General features: G+C 43.5%; 1 protein-coding gene across 1 annotated transcript; it reads right to left on the bottom strand.

Annotated features, from left to right (window-relative positions):
- Nucleotides 1-5801: 5801 nt before the first annotated feature.
- On the bottom strand, nt 5802-20813 carry NDUFA8 (NADH:ubiquinone oxidoreductase subunit A8). The gene is made up of 4 exons (XM_036856423.1): nt 20637-20813; nt 14454-14617; nt 9836-10001; nt 5802-6121 (listed from the first exon to the last, which is right to left on the bottom strand). The coding sequence occupies exons 1-4, from the start codon at nt 20787-20789 to the stop codon at nt 5984-5986; spliced, it is 621 nt and encodes a 206-aa protein (XP_036712318.1). The 5' UTR covers nt 20790-20813; the 3' UTR covers nt 5802-5983.
- Nucleotides 20814-20834: the final 21 nt, after the last annotated feature.

Consider the following 20834-nt stretch of genomic DNA (forward strand, 5'->3'; position numbering starts at 1 on the left):
ATTTTATAGCTAAAGAAACTGGCTCAGAGGGGAAAGTGTTTTGCCAAGATCACACAGCAAGGTCAGAGATAGCACAGGAACAGCACCCCAGGCACCTCCTCCAACTAGCCTGCTGCCCATCACACTGATAGGGAAGAAAAGAGGCCAAGGGATTTTCTTGAAAGTTCTTTGGTTTGAGGTCACCACTGGGAACCTCAGCTTCTTGGAACCCAGCAACATAAAGGTACTGCATGTTCTACAGACGATAAAACAAACATACAGCCTGTACATCAAACTACTGTCACATCATGTAATACCCTAGTTTCAGATGGCAAGTGGAAAGAAACATTATCATCATTTTCTTTTTAGCTTCAACTCTTCCACCAGAGCAGCAGAATTGATTAAAACACGGCTTCCAGAAAGGGCATCCTGCTTAATTTGCATTCAACCCTCAAGTTAAAGGAATACCGGCATGCAATTATAATTCTTGTTACCACAGCCTAATCTGACCTTTTATGGATCCTCCTCCCTTTAGTTCACAGACCGCACTTTTTACTGCCACTGTGACAGGGATTTCTGGGCTCTTTTTGAAAAATAAAAACAAAAACAAAAAACCCGAGCATTCCCTTCTTTCTCCAGTGGCGCTAATCATTCTGGTAGAACCCCGAGCCTCTCTTGGAATAGAGAATGCCCTCCTGTTTACTCTACATAGAGGGGTACACAGTTAAGGATTAACTAGGCTACTCCCTTTCGGAGAGGCCAATGGCTGTGCAACATTCATTCAGCAATCAGGCACTGACGATCTGCAAGGAGATTTGCCTGAAGGGGTAGCTGCGGTGGAAAACAAGATGGACTTCTCTCTCCCAAAGAGCACAGCAGCTGAAGTGCAGGAGATGCGCCCGAACACAGAGGGAGATGTGATTCACTCTGGAGGGACCTGAGGGACGCTTCACCAAGGAGGCACGTTTGAGCTGCGTCTTGAGGGAAAGGTGCACCGAGTAGAGGTGGAGAACTCTGGGGCAGAGCACACAGCAAGAGGAAAGGCGCAAGATGTCTGAGAAGGCGCGGATCCAGTGTGTGGCGGGGATGATGGTGGGAGATGAAGCTGGAGAGCTCTGAGTCAGACTCTGGAATGACCGGCTGTCGCACTGAGGAGTGTGGACTTTCTGCAGCAGACTGTGGAGACACCGAGAACAGGGACTGTCCCCGGCATGTTAAAGGCAGAGGTAGGAAGCTGCAACTGCATTGCGCTTGTACCCACAAAACCACACTCCGGGCAGACTGTTCCTGAAGCACACAGAGCCCTGTCCTGCCTCAGGGGTTTGCTCCTGTGGTTCCCTGAGGCTGGGACACGCTTCCATCAGCCCTCTAACTGGCTGTTCCTTGAGGGGGAAGCTCAAATGCCACTTCCTCTGAGAGACCCTCCCTGGCCTCTCTTTCTAAGTACATCCTCAGCCTCCAGCTATTCGTTTTCACACTGAGCCTTCACATTGTTTACCTGTTCATTGCCTCCCCCACTGGAATGGAAGCCCCATGAGAGCAGGGCCCCTGTCTGTCTTGCTCATCATTCCTGCCTAGAATGGTAACTAGCACGAAGCAAGATGTCAAATATTTGCCGAATGAATTAAAGAATTAATGAATGTATTTGCAGGGTTCTAGCTGCAGCTATACCCCTTCCCTCCCATTGAAGAAGGTATAGTTGAGCATAAATGAGCAGGCGCGGTATTATTTATTACAAAATCTGTATGCCCATGCCACACCGCAGACCAATGAAACCGGAAGATCTGGGGGTGGGATCTGGACATCAGTATTTAAAGGTCTCCAGGTGATTCCAATGTGCATCCAAGGGTAAGATTCAATGACTCTGAAGAATAAGGGTGTGGCCTTGGAACCAGACAACCCACATTTGTTTCTCAGATCTACCACCCAGATCTACTCCTCAGATAAAGTCTGGGGTCACCTCTCCCTAATCTCTTGACTCTGTTCTAATTTATTTTTTTTAAGCAAATACATTTATGAATTTTAGTATCTTAGTAAAATTACTTGTGACACATATTACAAATGCTCAAGACACAAAGAGATGTCACAACCCCAAACAGAGACTTCCTATGGGGTAGAAGCAACTGGTATATTTAAAGCCCAAGTATGTCATGATCCATTTCAGAGCATAAGAGTACATCTTTGATTATACCAAAAAGCATTTCAGCTAGGATATGATACCTACAAAGATGGCAATTTAATCTCAAAGATTTACTCCTATCTCTACATAATTAATGTGTTTGTTTGTTGCTCTATAGCAAGGACAGGGGGTTGGAAGTTCTTCAGAAAGATAAACGTGGGGTATAGTTTAATCATTTCCTGATGTCTTCCATGTATTGGGCACTAGAATATAGACATATAAATAAGATAGAAGGCCAGATCTTACAGTACTAAGACCAGGGGAAACAAGATAACACCCAGTGCCATGACAGGTATTACTCAAATAGAGTGCTGTGACAACTGCTACCATTTGCCAACACTGTACAAAGCATTTCATGTGTAAACCTCATTAAATCCTCAGAGCCATCCCAGCATGTAGGTACTATCGTTGTTCCCCCCATTTTACAGATGAGGAAAAGAAAGTACAGAAAGGTTAAGTAACTTGCCTAGGGTCACACAGCTATGAAACAGAGCCTGGATTCAGATCCAGACAGCCCAACTCCAGAGTCCTTGTGCTTAACCCTCATGCCATATTGTGTCATGGGAACAAAGGGGCAGGAAAGAACACTTGTGGCCGTAGGAAGGGACGTTTCCTGGGGAAGACAGCATTAGTGTTTGCCTTGAGAGATGGGTCGACTTTCAAGAGGCAGAGATGGGGGCAGGATTGTTCCCCAGCAAGTGGATGGTGGCGGCATTAGTGAAGATTTGGAAGTTGGAAAACACTCTTGAGGAATGGCATTTGGGCGACTGTAGGGTCCGTGACAAGGAGTAAGATAGTGGTACGGGAAATGGGCCAGGCTAAGGGCAGATTACAGAGTGTCGGGATGCCGGTAAGGATCTGGGCTTTAGTTAATAGCCATTCAGGAGCCACTGAAGGTTTTTGAGTGGCAGAGGCACGGCAGCAAGTTGGGGCATGGTCTGGATGGCGACATGGCGGTGGGAGACCAGTTAGGCAGTGGTGTTAATAATCCGAGCAAGGGGAACAAAAACAGGCTAGGACAGTGACACTGAGATAAAAGAGGAAGTAACAGACGTGAGAGGTTATAGAAGGAACTCAACAGGACTTGCTGCGGGATTGGAACACGGAGAGCAGTGAGCGTTACGAGCCACGGGAGCGTCTCATGTTTTGACACTGGAAGGATGGAGACGCCATGCCCTCCGATAGGGAAGACAGGAATGGGCTTGGCAGAGGAAAGGGGGCAGATAAATTTCCTTTGGGAATGTAAGGAGTCAGCCTCATTATTCTTAAGCCAAACCGGCAGGAAGATTTTCTGACTATTATTTGAAGCCCTGCTCAGAGATTCTTCGCACCGACTGCTTTCAAATTGTTCTGTGACCTTTTTAGCTACTGAAATTGTGAACCCGTCTGGGGTGAGAGATTTTAGGACTTCTGTCTTTACTTAAGACTCTTCAGTCCTAGAAGGCTATGATGTGGTGTAATTCCATCAAGAATACAGGAAAGCCAAAGTTGAATTTCTTCGTTCAAGGAATTCAAAGCAAGGAGGGGGCGAGGCAAGAACTTCTGTCCAACTTGGGCAAAAGTTAAAACATCCTAGAGTTGAATTTGAAGCCATTAACAGTTCAAGACTTGTTGCTCTGATTCTGAAGAAGTGAATGAACTTTCAGGGAGGGCCTGGTGCTAGACACTGCAGCCAGATAGATTAATCATAGATCCTGCACTCAGATGCTGTGGTTTATTCCCTCATCACCCAGTGTGGTCCATGGGCCAGCAGCATTAGTACCAGCAAGCTTACTAGAAATCTCAGATGTCACTCCAGACCTATCGAACTAGAATCTTCATTTAATAAGACCTCAGGTGATGTACATGCATTGGAACAGATGAAGACTAAGGGCTTTGGAATCAGGCGTATCTGGGTTTAAATCTCAGCCACTTAACTACCTACTAGCACTTAACCTCTTGGACCTGCTTCAATCAATCAGTGGCCCTAGACCTTGGTTTCTACCTTAGAGCAACCTGGGGAGCTTTCAAAACCTCCATGGCCTGGCCATAGTGCAGACAAATTAAATCAGAATCTCTCCGGGGTAGGATCCCAACATCAGTATTTCAGGGCCTCCAAGTGATTGCAACGTGCAGACAAGGCTGAGAACCACTGATGACTTTGAAGGACAAGGATGCGGCCATTGGAACCAGACAATCTTCATTTGTATCCCACATCTACTATTTCATATAGGAAGGAGGAATGCGGCTTCTTAAACTCTCCCTAGGCGTTACCTCCTCCACCTGTGAAATGACATATTAGAAACTCTTTCAAAGGGCTCTGAGCATTGAAGGAGTTGACACATGTAAAGCACTGGGCACAATGCACAGTGCTCAATGAATATTTGTTATTACCGATGCAAGTCCCAGCTTCCTTTGCAGAAAGAACCTAGGAAGCAACACATAGTCTGAGGTAATCATAAAAACAAATCTGCAGGCATGCTTGTACTTTCCCCACCAAGGATGACTTCCAATGACTTGGCCCGCAAGGGGTTAATGGGCGTTGCCTTAGCTGTTTTAAAAATTTAAGAATCTATTCTTTTTCTTCTGATATTGGAGAATAAGGCAACGGTGGCTGGCAAACTTTTGTAGACGAGTAAGGTTTACCCAAAATACTCCCAAATAAGGGGTCAGAACTGGGTGGGGAGCAAGGCAGATCTTCCAATGCTTTGTGTTCTAACTGTCCTAACACTTTGGGCAACAGACTAATGCCTCACAGCAATCTCCCCACTTCGAGTATCTAGGAGTTGGAAAGGCCTTTATAAAGACTCCATACAACTTTGCTTTCCAGGGCTCTGCAAATGGGAAAGCAAGGCCCAGGGAGCTGAGACTTATGCAGGGTCATATGCAATTTAAGGCCACGACCAGAAGGTGTAAAGTGACCCCCAGGTCAGATGGAGAGGAAATAGCCTAGTAGTGAAAAAGGAATTGAATGAAAGGGAAAAGAAAGACATAACAGTGCTTTGAACCAAAGAGCTTTATAAATACTTGTGGATTTAACCTGCCCAGGAGGTAGATAAGCATGTTCCCTTTAGTTTGTCCTCAAATTCAACCTCTCACAAGAGGTTAAGAAACACACCCAAGGCTGGAACTGACACTCAGACCTCCCGACTTCCTGGCTTTGGAGCTGGGAGCTCAGCCTCCAACTCCCTTGTCTATCAGGAAAAACATCTGGGTTATAATGCTTGAGGATGGGATATCAAGGGGAAGTGGTGGAAGTTTGGTTCTTTAAGAAACTTTGAGTGAGACTGCAGAAGACCAAGCCAGGAGCCCCGCCCATGGCCTGAGTCACAAGGCTCAAGCGTTTCTGCACTTCTCCTATCCTGGATGCTTCCCTTGTATGACCTTCAGGGAACTCTATTTGTCTGAGATGTTGGATGGGAAGAAAGAAAGTTGAGACTTCAAAATGTGTGAACCCAGACTGGCCCCGAGGCGCTGTCTCAGGTAACAAAGCCTTTCCTTTACACAGTCATTTGTCCGTGATCCCACACGGCTCCCCTGCCACACTGGCAAATGCCTACTTGAAGCAAAGAGAAAGGAACAGGCAGGACCACAAGAAGAAAAAGCAAGGGGAAGTCATCTTTAAAGGCCAAAAGGTTACATAAAACATAATAAAATACAACTGTTTCCTTTAAATTTTTTAATGGGCAGGAAATGGTATAGAATAACTGCCAAGTCACATAAATTAATGTTTTTGTTAATGTTTGTGATCCTGGAAAGAGCCCTCTATCGGTTGATGAAACTACAGGAGAGTTTTCATCACCCGCTGCCTGGGTGCATGACTGGGTATGGGCCACGGACCCACCTTCACGTGGTCCAGAAAAAGAGGCGGCTGCCATGTCTGGCGGGCTTCAGATCTCCTTCCGTCTCAGGGTTGGGCTCTGGCCTTGCTCTTGACTCATAGGGATTCTCTGGTAAAGGCCGATCTGTTTTCACTTTGGTGACCTGCAGCGGGTAAAAGAGGAGGAGCAGAGCTGAGAGGCAGGTGGAGTAGCTGTGGCCACGAACACGCCTCCTGGGGCCTCGCCTCCGCTCTGGTTGCCTCAGCCACTCCTCACCCGTAACACCCTAGCAAACCACACTTAGCCCGGAATAAGCATCGGAGAAGGCCTACTTGTGTCATTCCACATGGAAGATACGGATACGGAAGAGAGCAAGATCCACACCGTCCCCAGTGAAGGAGTCAGCCCGGAAAAGCACCCAGGCCTTCCTAGGCGGGTCACGGGGACCGAGAGACGAACGAGCGCTAGGAGAGCAAGGCCTCCGCACGGCCACTCGTCCTCGGCCTGTTGCTGAGGGGGCAACATTTACTTTCATCTGGAAGGATGAGCAGGAGCCACCAGGAAGATGAGAGAGGAAAAGACCTTCCAAGTAAACCAACAGTACACACGGAGACAGAGGGGCACGGCCTTGGGGCGGCCGAAGCACAGGCTGCGCGCGGAGCGGAGGCAGAGGCAGCCCCTAAGCAAGCACGTCCTGCTGTTAGAAGTGACGCCAAGCGCGTTATTCCAGTTCACTCTCACACTCCTCGGAGGTCAACCTGCAGGTTCACTGGGGCCCCCCAGCTAACGGTGGATGGACCTGAAGTCAGATCTGCCTGCTCCAAAGCCCGTGCTCTCACATAACGCTCGACACTGAGACACGGGAGCCAGGTGATGAACGACGACATGCAAAGATGCTTGAATTTTAACCCAACAGCAACAGGTGCCACTGGAGCAGGGAGGTAACTTACTTGCGTCTGCAGGCCAGGCCGGAAGGAGCAGAAGCTAGACTTGGGGGCTGAGCCAACGGGCCAGGCGAGGGTGAAGCTCGGAACTGGGGTCCCGGGGAGAGAGGAGGACGGCGCTTTACACCCACTTAAACCCACAGAAGTCTCCAGCAGAAACCCAGCAGAAATTGTTCTCATTTTAAAGATGAGGAAACAGGCCCAGAGAGGCAGAAAGACAGAAGGCCGTGGTTATCAGTAGTCTTGTTATCTGGTGGCCTCCTAAGCCACTCCACATACTGTGACCAGATCAATCTTCCCAGATGTACAAATTCAAACACCATCTATTGTGAACAGAGCTTTCATGGACACAATCACATAATTCTTATTATAACCACCCTCTGAGGCATAATTATCTCGAGTTCACGGAACAGGAGCAGAGATGGCTGGCTTGTCTAAGATCAAGACACAGCAAATGTCAGAGTTGGAGCTGGAACCCCAGTCTTCTGACTACAAGTCCAGAATAGTTTATTTGCTTTTAAGACAGTTTTCTCATCTCTCTGCTATAATTAGAGATCACTAATGGTTCCTTACTGCTTGACAGAGTATTCCAAATGCCTCCAGCTGGCATGTGAAGCTCCTTTAAGGAATTCAAGATGTCTATGAAATAAATCTAGAAAAAATAAAAGGACCCCTTTAAAGGACAAATTACTGGGGAAAGGACAATAAAGCAACTTCCTCTTCTGCACCACACTCAAAATAGAAAAGGAGCAGAAGCATGAGGTCAAACTAATTACTAGGTAAATGACCTTGGGCAGCTGACTTAACCTTCAATTTCCTATCTGTAAAACGGAGCTAGTAGTAGCTCCTAGGGTTATTAGAGTAATATACATGAAGCGCCTCATGTATGGAACAGGTGCTCCATTAGTTATTTTCAATATTAATATTATCAGGACAATGGAATTATGGGTGAGAGAGAGCAATCCTGCCTAGGAAAGCCAGAAACTTCAAAGACAGACCTGACACCTGAGCTGAGACTGGACGAGTGAGTATGAATTCACTGGGGGCAAACAGGAGGGAAAGGCAAGCCAGTGGAACCAGAATGCACAAGTGAATGACGCTAAAATGTAGGCTTTGTCCAGCCAATTATGACCTTTCTTAGAAAGAGACCGAATACTGAACTTAAGTATAACTAAAGCTGATACTCCTCTTAAAGAAATACACTTTTGAAAAGAGTTCAGATAACAGTACCTTTTCCTTTTATAGGTTTTTAAAAATGTTATTACAAAGATTCAGGAATAAAAATGCTTTCTTAACATGATTTGTAAATTCTCCTTTCGTGAGACAGAAATGAGAAAAGGTAGTTTTCTTTATTCTATGTAAAAGTTCCACCACTTTCCAACTTAGAATTATCAACTATTTAAAATAATTTGTTCATTTGGAATTAAAATATACACACTACTATATATATAAAATAAATAACCAACAAGGACCTACTGTATAGCACAAGGAACTATACTCAATATCTTGTAATAACCTATAATGAAGTGAATGTAAAAAAAAAAAGAATATATATATATACGTATATATATACACATATATATATATCTCTGAATCACTTTACTGTACACCTGAAACTAACACAACATTGTAAATCAACTATATTTCAATAAAATTTTTTTTTAAATAAAAATAAATAAAATAATTTGTTTGCTGCAGCAAAGAAGGTATCCGAAGTAAAGATATGCCAGATACAAAAAAAAAAAAAAAAAAAAAAAATTGCTTAACCATTCCTCTACTTATGGCAACAAGCTTAAGACCCAACTATCCACAGATGCCACACACAAAGGGAAGGGAATGAACATTAACTGTGGACCTATGTGCCAGGTACTATGCTGGGGATTCACACAGGCTCCTTAGCTTAATCCTCACAGAAAAACAGGGATTAATACTGGTCCCATCTTATAAATGTGGTAGGATAGGAAATGTTAAGAAATTTGCTCAAGGACCCATAGCAATTAAGTCATGAAACTAAGATTCAAATCCACTCTCAGTCTCCATTCAAACCAGAGTTCTTCCCTCCATGCCTTGCTACCTATGCTTCCCACAGGGAACGGAGGGTGACAATGCATAAGAAGCGGGGATGGGTCAGATCACAAAGGGCCGTGCATGTCAGGATACGGAGGGGGTGCTTTGTTTTGCAAGCAAATAGGAGTCCCCTTGAAAAGTTTTTTTTTTTTTTTAAAGGAAAGTGATATTTGACTTATTTTCCACACAGATCATGCGTACAGTGATCCAGCCTCCCCTCCCAGAAATTCATGTAGCCCAACTAAGAACTCCTGTCCAGGAAGTGGGGACAGTGAGAGGATTCAAAACAGTATTCCAGGAGACGCCACAGGAATCGAGGACTGGATCAAGGAGGAAAGAGCGCAAAGTGAAGAAAAAAGACGTTCAGGTTTCTCCCTCTGAGGGTTCACCAGATGGTGGTGTCACAACTGAGACAGGAAATATGGGAGAAAGATCAGAAAAACAAGCTTTTTAAACTACAGGCATTACTTTTTTTTTTTTTTTTTAAATCTCAGGTATGTTCCTGAAAAATCTGGCATAACCTCAAACCTATTTCCCCACAATAACCTCAATGTTTTCAACTGACGGTGCCCCTAACATTTTGTTTATCCTCATCTACTCCCTTCTGTTCTTCAGTTAGCTAATTAATCAAAAACAAATCTGCACACGCTGGGTGAGCTATTTAAAGGAACACTTCTATTAAATAAACTCCCTCTGGACTGTGTATAACCACTCCCTAATTAAGCTGACTGGTCAGTCTGGATTTCTCACATCAGATCCGTACTCAAAGAAGACCCATTCCGGACCACCCCCTGCCTTTCCCCACCCTTAGCGAGTGAGAGAGAGAGAGAGAGAAAGAGAGGGAGAGCAGCAGGAAACTGTGTTACCTTTGACAGCTCCCCCAGGTCGGGTCGCACCCAGCCCAGTTTGTCCAACACACACTCGTCAAACTTCGCCTGCTGTTTGCGACACCGACGAAATAACTGCAAGCCGGAGTAATCGATGCAGGTCCAGTATTCTGTAAAAGGCTCCGAACAGTGCTGCTTTATCTGCCTGGAAAAGAGGGCTTGATTAGGGGCAGCTCTCTGCAAAACCATGAAAAACAAAAAAGTGGGGAAAAATTTGGTGCAGACCTCATACACACAGCCTTGCTTTTTGAAAGGTACGGGAGTACTCTTACCTCACTTACAGGACAACTTGGAGAGCCTCAGGTTGAGAAACAATACGTAAAAAAAGATTTCTGAGGAATAAGACCTAATTTCTTTGTGTAGCAAAAACAAATGAATAGAAATGCCAAAAGATTGTGGTCTAAGGGGTATATATTTCACTTAGAACCTATTTATTCTTTTTAGATCCAATCTAAAGACTACCCACTTCGCAAATTTAGAAGAGGAGGCACACTCAGAGATGGGCATGCTGACAGAAGTCAGAGGTGACAGACATTGACAAAGGAGGAGAGAGACTATAAAAAGCAAATTCACAAACTAACAAGGATCTTCTGATCCTGGGGTCAATCAGTGTAGAGGCAACCTGCCCTACACGCCTCCAAAGCTCAAAAGACTTCATTCTATTCATGCACTGAACAAAAACAGAGATTAATCCTTGTCATTAAGAAGAAAGTTAAGGGCTTCCCTGGTGGCACAGTGGTTGAGAATCTGCCTGCTAATGCAGGAGACACAGGTTCGAGCCCTGGTCTAGGAAGATCCAACATTCCGCGGAGCAACTAGGCCCGTGAGCTACAACTACTGAGCCTGCACGTCTGGAGCCTGTGCTCCGCAACAAGAGAGGCCACGATAGTGAGAGGCCCACGCACCACGATGAAGAGTGGCCCCCACTTGCCACAACTAGAGAAAGCCCTCGCACAGAAACGAAGACCCAACACAGCCAAAAATAAATAAATAAAAAATTTAAAAAAAAAAACTGTTTAAAAAAAAAAGAAGAAAGTTAAATTATATTTGCTCTCTGTTAAGAAGCAACACAGCCGGGCTTCCCTGGTGGCGCAGTGGTTGAGAATCTGCCTGCCAATGCAGGGGACACGGGTTCGAGCCCTGGTCTGGGAAGATCCCACATGCCGCGGAGCAACTAGACCCGTGAGCCACAACTACTGAGCCTGCGCGTCTGGAGCCTGTGCTCCGCAACAAGAGAGGCCGCGATAGTGAGAGGCCCGCGCACCGCAATGAAGAGTGGCCCCCGCTTGCTGCAGCTGGAGAGAGCCCTCGCACAGAAGCGAAGACCCAACACAGCCAAAAATAAATAAATATTTAAAATGTTTCTCCCACTGTATAAAAAAAAAAAAAAAAGAAGCAACACAGCCTATAATTCATTTTGTGGTCACCAGAAATGGCTGAAGAAAAACTAACTTTTGTGTATAAAAGGGATAAGCCTCCATTATTTTGCAAAATTCCCCTTCTCTCACCATTCAACTTTGCTAGTAATCAAATAAATGCAAAGTCAGACGAGAATAAAATACTGTTATTTTATGTAAAAGCCGTATTTGAGGCAGTGGAAGAAGCGTGGAGCACCTCCTTCCCCCCGTGGAATAATAATGAAGTATTTGCTTGTCACACTCCAAGAATCTAGCTACACTCAACACAGGAATAGTATTTAACACATCTCAGGAAGAACCTCGGAGGTGGCCGAAGGAAATACATAAAGAAAAACTGGCTTCCATTCCTGCTCGGTTCCCCTCCTGGGAGGCAACCAAGGGGCACCAGTTTCTTATACCTTTGCAGGTATTTTGAGTATAGCCTTGGGGGTGATGGGATGTGTTAAGAGGAAGGAAGAAGGAATGTCAAAGCCTCGGGAGCTTTTCTGGGTTACCTCTAGCCTCAACGACCTGCATTTCTACGGTACACAAAACCGCACCCCCCTAGCCTCGACTTAAGAATCGCGACGGTGGTGAGCCACCGTGTCCAGTTGGAGTTTTGGACTCGCTCCAATATGCTGCAGCGGAAGAAAGGCTGCAAGCCATCACTCTGGTACTTAGGTCTATGTTCTGGGCTCTGTTACCCTGGCACCCACACTAATAGACAATTATCTACTAGTGCTTACAGCAAGCTACTTCAGCACCTCAGGAGCTTGTGAAATCCAAACATTTCCCACTTAAACGTGCTCCCTCTGAGTCAAAGGAAAAATACTTTGCCAAAGTTCTCCTAGAAAATAAAAAAATTTTAAAGGAACACACATTCCACCTTATTAGCAATCAAATCAATGTAAATTCAAGCAAGAGTAAAACACCATTTTGTACCTATCAAATATTTAAATAATATGCAATGCTGGAGAGCAATACCTGGATATAGGCTGAGGACAGCATAAACTGACCCAACTTCAAAAGAAATGGCAACTGTAATTCAAGAGCCATAAATCGTGTTCAAAGCCTTTTAAAGAATAATCTCACTGCTGGGAAATTTATGCCAAGGAATTAATTAAAAAATGAAAATGATCTCTACACAAAAGTAATCACTGCAGATTTATCCAAAACAATCAATAATGATGTTTAATAACAAAATTATGGCTAGTTTATCTACTGATAGAATATTACACAGCCATGAAAAATGATGATCATGAAGACAGAGCAACTTGAAAGAATGTTTCCAATAGTTGCAAGTGAAAAAATGAATTTTTAAATGTACACACACTATGACTTTAAGCACAAAAATATCTCTGCATGTGAACAAAGACAGCAGAAGCAAGAAAGAAGGAAAGCAGCTATTGTGCGAAGGAATTTTTTTTCCTCTAGCGTCATTGTAAGGGACATCTGTGGGTTTTGCCTAGCCAGCAGTCATTCTCTATTCTTCTGGAACATCCTTCAGATTTTCCTTTGGGGAACAACCCCTCCCTATCGCTCGGCAATGTGATTTAGATGAATCTAAGTCTCCTCCCCACTTTAGGCCTGACCACTCACAGCATTTTATCTCCTGAAACACAACTGATTCAAAGACATGCACATAAAGTTGACCAGCCAGGCCAATGAGACTCGGTCCAGGGACCACTGCTCACGCTACTGGGTGGCACTCTTTGTCTGGGTCTGCTAAGCAAGGAGCACAGCAGCTTGGACTGGCTGGTGGCTATTGCTGCTACAGCAAGGAGAGGGTCTCTTTGAAAATGAATTTGACAGAGAAAGCAGGACTAAGAAGCTGGGGGTGGGGGATAAGAGGTGAAGCAAAAAGATACCAAGTAGGTGTGAAATTATTTAAGCCCTTGAATCCAGTCCTGCCTGATGCCAGTCCTATTTCTGGACTTTACAGTGACATGAGCCAATTCCCTTTGAGTTGAGTTTCTGTCCTTTTTAATAGAGGTCTGACTAATATGGTTAAAACATTTTTCTACAATTATAATTTGGATTTTTTTTCTTATATCAAGTATAGTGGCCTACCTAAACACTTGACTCTGAACACCTTTCCTTTCCATCATAACTGTGTGTTCTGTAGTAATGATAATGATTACAATCTAGTAAATGCCCACAAGCAAGCCCTGTGCTAAGCTGTTTTTATGTGCCTTTTCAAATTTCTCACAATCTTATGATAGGTATTACTCTACAATTTGGAAGTTGGGATTCATGGAGATTAAAGAACTTGCCACTATTTACAATAGCCAAGACATGGAAGCAACCTAAATGTCCACTGACAGAGGAATGAATATAGAAGATGTGGTCTATACACACACACACACACACACACACACACACACACACACACACACACACACACACAGAGTGGAATAGTACTCATCCATAAAAAAGAATAAACTAATGCCATATGCAGCTACATGGATGGACCTAGAGATTATCATACTGAGTAAGTCAGAAAGAGAAAGACAAATACCATATGATATCACTTATATGTGGAATCTAAAATATTACACAAATGAGCTTATCTACAAAACAGAAACAGACTCACAGATATAGAGAACCGACTTGTAGTTGCCAAGCAGGATGGGGGAGGGAAAGATTGGGAGTTTGGGATTAGCAGATGCAAATTATTATATATAGAATGTATAAACAACAAGGTCCTACTGTATAGCATAGGGAACTATATTCAATATCCTGTGATAAACCATAATGGAAAAGAATATGAAAAAGAGTATATATATGTCTAACTGAATCACTTTGCTGTACAGCAGAAATTAACACATTGTAATTTAATTTAATTAATTAATTTATTTAGGCCACATGGCACGTGGGGTCTTAGCTTCCCGACCAGGGATGGAACCCATGCCCCCTGCATTGGAAGCGTGGAGTCTTAACCCCTGGACCACCAGGGAAGTCCCAACACAACACTGTAAATCAACTATACTTCAAAAAAAAAAAAAAAGAATGTGCCAAATAATAAGAACAAAAATAACTCTCATTTATTGTGTGCTCTACTTTGGTCTATGTGATTAAAAAGCCTTCCATTCCCTACTAAAATTAATAAAATTATCCTTCCATTTAATTAGCTGGATGTTCACGGAGATACATATACCTTGATGTTGCAACCAGTGGGCACTGACATGAAAAGACCTTACCTAAAGAAGTCCAGGGCACACTGGTTGACAAGCTTGCTTTCCTCTAAACACCGCCTCGGGTCCTTCTCTTCCCACCGGCAGAGCATGAACTCCTTGTTGGGCTTGTCGCACTGAGCTCCGTAGTGATGGGCCGCAGCTTTCAGCACAGAAGAACTGACTTTCACCTGGGGAGAGGAACAGAGGAGAAGGACCAGATTTGTACCAGGACACCACTTCCTTAACCTCACCTCATGCTGGTCAAGATAGAGGGAACAGGAAGGTAGCCCCGTTCTGACTTTGCCAAGAAAACTAAAGACAGGGGACTCTGTAATAATCCCTTACGATCTATGGTGCTTCAGAGATCACAGAGCTCTTTCACATGTATGATTTTCCACACCTTCGTAATAATCTCATCAGGCTGATATTACCATCCCCATTTTAGACATAAGGAAATGGCAGCCCTAATGGAATCCTTAGATCTTTATGAGAGAGAAAGTGGAGCTCTGAAGGAAGATGGAGGCTTCTGGGATGTACGGGGAGGAAGCAACCCTGACAAGCACGGATGAGTCTCCTCTGCAGGAAGAAAAGTGACAGTGGGAGGATATATAAGATTCCCAGAAGATGACAGAATCACAGAAGATTAGAGACTGGAAGGGATCCGTAAGAGCATCTAGTTCAGCAAGTTATCATTAATAATAAAGTACTAAATCTGTGAATTTTTTAAAATTACAGAGTATATCCAAGGCAGCCATCCCTACAACTGTGTCAGTCTCACTCACTTGCACCCCGGCACATGTTCTTGAGAAGCACACTGTAGCTACGGCCAGCTCACGGTACAGCCCAGAGCCTGTCTAGCAGCTGCTGCAGCAGGGGTCCTGCTAGCCTCTTTTCTGTACCACCTCTTCCTGTGCCAATACCACAATGTTTTAATTACTTTAATTAATTAAGTTCATTGTCTGGGAAGACCATCCTCCTCACTATTCATCCTTTTCAAAACTGTTCTGGCTATTCTTACAGATGAACACCCTTCCTCCAATAATTTCCACTGGAATTGTACTAAGTCTAGTTATATAACAAATTAGAAAGGAAAGGGCACTGTTACAATATTGGGTCTCTGCTCACATTTTATCTCAGAGTCTTTCCCTAATCACCTTAGATAAGCTAGCACCAGTGGTCACTCTATCTGTGACCACTGGAATGTAAGCTCCAAGAGGGTAGGGATTTTGTTTTCAACAGAGGTCGACTACTGTAAAGATGTCCATTCTCCCTAAGTTAAACTAATTAAGGTGATGTTTACCATGGTCCACCAAGCACCCAAAACAGCGCCCCAGCACAAGCAGCTGTCAAGCACTCACTCTGTGCCAGCAGCAGGGGATGTAACAGTTACAAGAGAGTTAAGAATACATGAATGATGCCTTCTCATCCGGAACACAGTATGTCTCTCCATTTATTTAGCTCATTCTCACTTTCCTTGGTTAAAATTACAGTTTCCTTCATACAGGAAACTTGCATATTTCTTGTTTATTCCTCAGTATTCTCACATTTTGGATACTATCTAAATGGGACATTTTTCCCTTAGATTTTCAAGTTAGTTACTGCTTGTTTTTAACACTGTATCTTCTCTGTAGCCACAGTCTACTGAACTCTTGTCAGTTCTAATAGGAAACTCAAGAGGATTAAGAGAAAAGCTTCCATTTACAAATAAAAACTGCCTCCCTTCCTCTCTGATACTTATATCTTTTTTTCCTTCTTCTTCTCTTTTCCTATCTTAATGCTCTGACCAAAACTTCCAGAATGATACAGACAAACAGCAATGGCAGTAGGCATCCTTGCCTTGTTCTAAACTTTAAAGTAGTTTGGTATGATATTGGTTGTTGGTGTCTGGGATATACTTGTTTAGATGTTCCTCATTAGGGAAGTTTCTTTCTAACCATAAATGGCTTTGTTGCACTGTTGTTTCCTCCACCAGGAAAGAATGAAATTTTCAGGTTTCTTTTTCATTAATCTATAAATGTAATGTAGAGCATTAACAGATTTTCTAAAACTGACCCATTGTACCTAGAATAAAATCTAGTTTGTCCTAGTGCATTATGCCTTAAGATACCACTGGATTTGATATGCAAATATTTACTAAGAATTTTTACATGAGAATAATTTTATAATTATTATTTTTATAATAATAAAAATTTTATAATTTCATATTTTAGGAATTTCACACAGCCTAGGTTAAATTATTAATATTTTTAATAAGATAAAAGGCAAGGAAAGATGAAGAGACAATTCACCTACACACTATAGGAAGAGAAGAATAAAGTTATGACTATGACTACTAATATTACAACTGTTCTAATTATCAAAGCAAAGGTAAATTTAGGATGTAAGTGAAATTTGCCATGACAGTTCTAATATGTTCATTTAAAAATCTGTAAAATTTTGTATTCCAGTTTTTGATAATAGTTTACTTAGGTTAATTGAGTGGTACACGTTTGCTTGCTATATTACCTGTAAAGAGCTGGGCGACTGAAAAATCAAGACGCAAACTTTTTTTAAAGCTTAATATATTTGGGCTTCCCTGGTGGCGCAGTGGTTGAGAATCTGCCTGCCAATGCAGGGGACACGGGTTCGAGCCCTGGTCTGGGAAGATCCCACATGCCGCGGAGCAACTGGGCCTGTGAGCCACAATTACTGAGCCTGCGCGTCTGAAGCCTGTGCTCTGCAACAAGAGAGGCCGCGATAGTGAGAGGCCCACGCACTGCGATGAAGAGTGGCCCCTGCTCGCTGCAACTGGAGAGTCCTCGCACAGAAACGAAGACCCAGCACAGCCATAAAAAAAAAAAAAAAAAAAAAAAAATTACTTAAAGCTTAATATATTTAAAAAATTAAGTTAGCTACATTTATTTCCTTGTCAAATGTCTTAAAATATCTTTAAATGGCTGATTTAATTACTCCGATGCCTTCACAGCTATCACGCCTCCAAAAGCCTATGGCTTTCTTTGCTTTACTTCCCCACAAAGGTAGAGGTCTCATCTCAATCTAGGTTATGCCCATGTTGTTGAGCACATAAAACATGCCCTGTCACAGGGAAATCAAGGGTGAGAACCACTCACTGAATTTATTTCCTAAGGAAAAGGAGCAATGTGCTCAAGATGGCACAGCAAGTCAGTGGCAAGTGCAGAACTAGCACCAGAAATTGTGACCTCCAATCAGGCCTCTTCCCATTGCATCACTGAGGAGGCAAAGAACTTCAGATGTCACCGCCACCCCTCACCTGCTTCTTCACTAATACTGACAAGTTCCAACAGAAGCCACATCCTTTCACAGCTGCTTACTGTGAATACCCTCTCAGATTCATTCAGCTCCCTTTGTCTCAAAGAACACAGAATTTCAATGCCCTTCCTCATCTGTCCTCATAACAGCCTCACTGCACAGCAGGTTTAGATGGTCTGCAGGTGTGGAAACAGAGGCAGAAAAAGTCCCACAATCTACAAGCAATCTTCTAGTCCTGTTCTCTCTTCCTTAAACCAGATCTGTACCTTTTTTTTTTGGTAGTACTTAATTTATACTAGGTTTTGTATTTTGCTTAATTTATGTAAAGTGGAGGATGATAGTATTAGTTGATAGAACTGTTGTCAGGGTGAACACACATTAAAAATATGAAGAACAGTGCCTAGCACATAGAAGCACATCATAAATATTGGCCATTTTTACTCAAAATCGTTAATGTGTACAAGGAATTTCCTGCCCAAAGCTTCTGACTATTTTTCCATAGGCATGTGTCATAACTCCAAGGTCAATGAGGTCCAAAATGGTTTTAACTTGCTTCTCAAACCCACTCCTTCTGGCTTCCCCAGTTCTGTCAAGTTGCAAATCTGACACCGATTCCTCAACCTTTCCTGCCTCTGATATCTAAGTCATTGCTAAGTTGGATCAATTCTAGATAAGTGCGTTATTTCCTCTCTGTAAGCACAGTCACCAATCATGCTGGGGTCAATAATATCTTCCTCAGTTATTGGTTTCCTGCTTTTCTTATTCCTCTCTTCCAACCATTCTTCACAGAGCTGCTGTCCTAAAAGACAATTCTTATTTTACTCTGTTATTAAAACAAATTAGCAACAAAACCCTTGAAGGATTCAGGCTTAACAGCAGAATAAGGCCTAAGTTTCTACTTAAGTATTCAAACCCTTCGGATTCCAACTATCCTTCCGGCCTTCTCACCCACCAGACTTTAAAAAGGTACTGTCTGTCCTCTAGGACACTGAACTCACTGTTCCCGGAACCCATTTTGGGCCTCACCTGCTTACCTTTGCTCAGATCCTGCCTTGTTTAGAAAGTTCTTCTCTCCATCTCTGCCTGTAAATGCCATTCTTCAAATGACATTTAGCCAAGTCTTACATTATACCCAAGAAGTGCTTTCTCTGTTCCCTTCATAGCCTCAGAGAATTATACAGCTGGAATCACTTCATCTTACAAATAAAATAACTGTGTCTGCAAATGGGAAAAGTGACTCATCGAGGTAACCGAATAGTTAGGCCTAGAATTTAGATACAACTTCAAATCCTACCCTCTTTTCTTAAACCATGTCTGCCCCTCTTCTGTAGCATTTAATCATACTTTGTTTTGTATTTTAGCTATTTATGTAATTATCTGTTTCTCAATTCAACTGTGTGAATTCTAAAGGCAAATTTATTCCAGAAATAGAACACGTGCAAGAAGCAGAACCTCAGATGATTGTTGAATCAAATTAAAGTGCCAATGAAAAATACAGCAACTCAAAGTCTCAACCCAGCTTTACAGTCCGGCAAGAAACAAACTGACTGTTGGCAGTACCCACACGTCCCCACCCCCAACTTTTAGTACACGTCACTTTATTATAATAATTAAAATAATATAATAATAGTTGCCATTCTCACAGGCATATAAGATGAAGTGAAATAATGCAGGTAAAACACTTAACACAGGGCCTGGGATATAATTTTTGGTATGTAATTTTTCATCTTCCCCTCCCTCTCCTCCAGTGTAGCCTCATTATCCAGTCCTGTCCTGGCACTTTTTTGCCTTAAAATCTTCCACCTCTCCCCACCACCTCATTTACAGGATGAAGTCCAAACTGCTCAGTCTGGCCTTGTGAAAGTCGCTTCCAGCCCTGCCTCAGCCCAAGGTACCTCTCCCGGCTCAGCAACTGTTGCTTTCCACCAACAAAAGAGTCATGTCAAAAAGCAAAACACAAAATACAAAAGGTTCTGCTAAGCCTTCTCGCTCTTTTGAGCTTTTGCCCCTAATATGGTAGTTTAAAAGCATGGGTTTTAAAATCAAACCTGGGTTCACATTCCAGCTCTACCGTGTGTCCCTGGGCAAATCACTTCTCTCAGGACCTGTTTCCTTATCTATAACATGGTGAGATCAATTATACCCTTCCTTACAGTGTTGCTGGAAGGACCCTATGAATTAATGTCTGTAATTAGCATCCTGCCTGACATCTAGAAAAGGCCTCATCATGTTTGCTGTAATTAGTATTATCGGTCTTCACTTCTCATAGCACTAACTACACTGTACTGTAATTCCCTCTTTATGTTTCTGTCTCCCTATTAGATTATAAACTCTATGAGGACAGGGACTATCTCTCTCATTTTCCAGTGTATGTGCATATGGTAATTATTCAAATGACAGCTCTTGAATAAATGAATGCTTTAAATGTCCTATTACCATTTAAATGTCCAATTACCAAACACTTTCCCAGGTTGTTAGCAAATTCACTCTCCAATATCATCTCCTTTTTCTGCGGCTTCCTAGCTCCACTCCAATGCACTCTGCACCGACGATGCTACTTTCAGGTGACTGACTGTCTCTCTCCCTCGACTGGAACACCCGGGGTTGTACACTCACTTCGCAAGGAGGTTTGAGTATTAAGTGACATGAAGTAAGTAAAGAGACCCTGGTTGGTGCTTAATAAAAAGTACTATTATTCACGTAAAGGAGACGCAGGTTGCTGCGGGGAAGGGGAGGAGAGTTCTCGAGCTACTGAGGGATGGGTCTCCCCGAGCTGACGAGGAGGCGTCCGAGGGTCAACCTGTGTAAGTGTTGGGGGCATGGGGTGGGGATGGGGGATCCGGGGCCCAGGGTCCGCGGAATGCAAGCAGGGCTGGGCCCAGGCCCGGGAAGCTGTAGCCCTGTGCCCCGCTTGCCTATCCTCCGGACGAGCCTCACCTCCTGCACTTTCAGGTCCTCCAGAGTGGGCAGCTCCACTATCCCGGGCATGATGGCGGTAGCCCCGACCCCGAGGAGGTGCCCGCTGCCGCGGCACCCACGTCTCCTTGAACTCCCCTTCCGACTGCCGTGGGCCACGTAACGTCTGCGCATGCGCAGCGGCGGCACGCAGGCGCACTGCTCTGCCCAACAGCGAGC

This window comes from Balaenoptera musculus, chromosome 6, assembly GCF_009873245.2.
Source record: "Balaenoptera musculus isolate JJ_BM4_2016_0621 chromosome 6, mBalMus1.pri.v3, whole genome shotgun sequence".
Taxonomy (NCBI): Eukaryota; Metazoa; Chordata; class Mammalia; order Artiodactyla; family Balaenopteridae; genus Balaenoptera; species Balaenoptera musculus.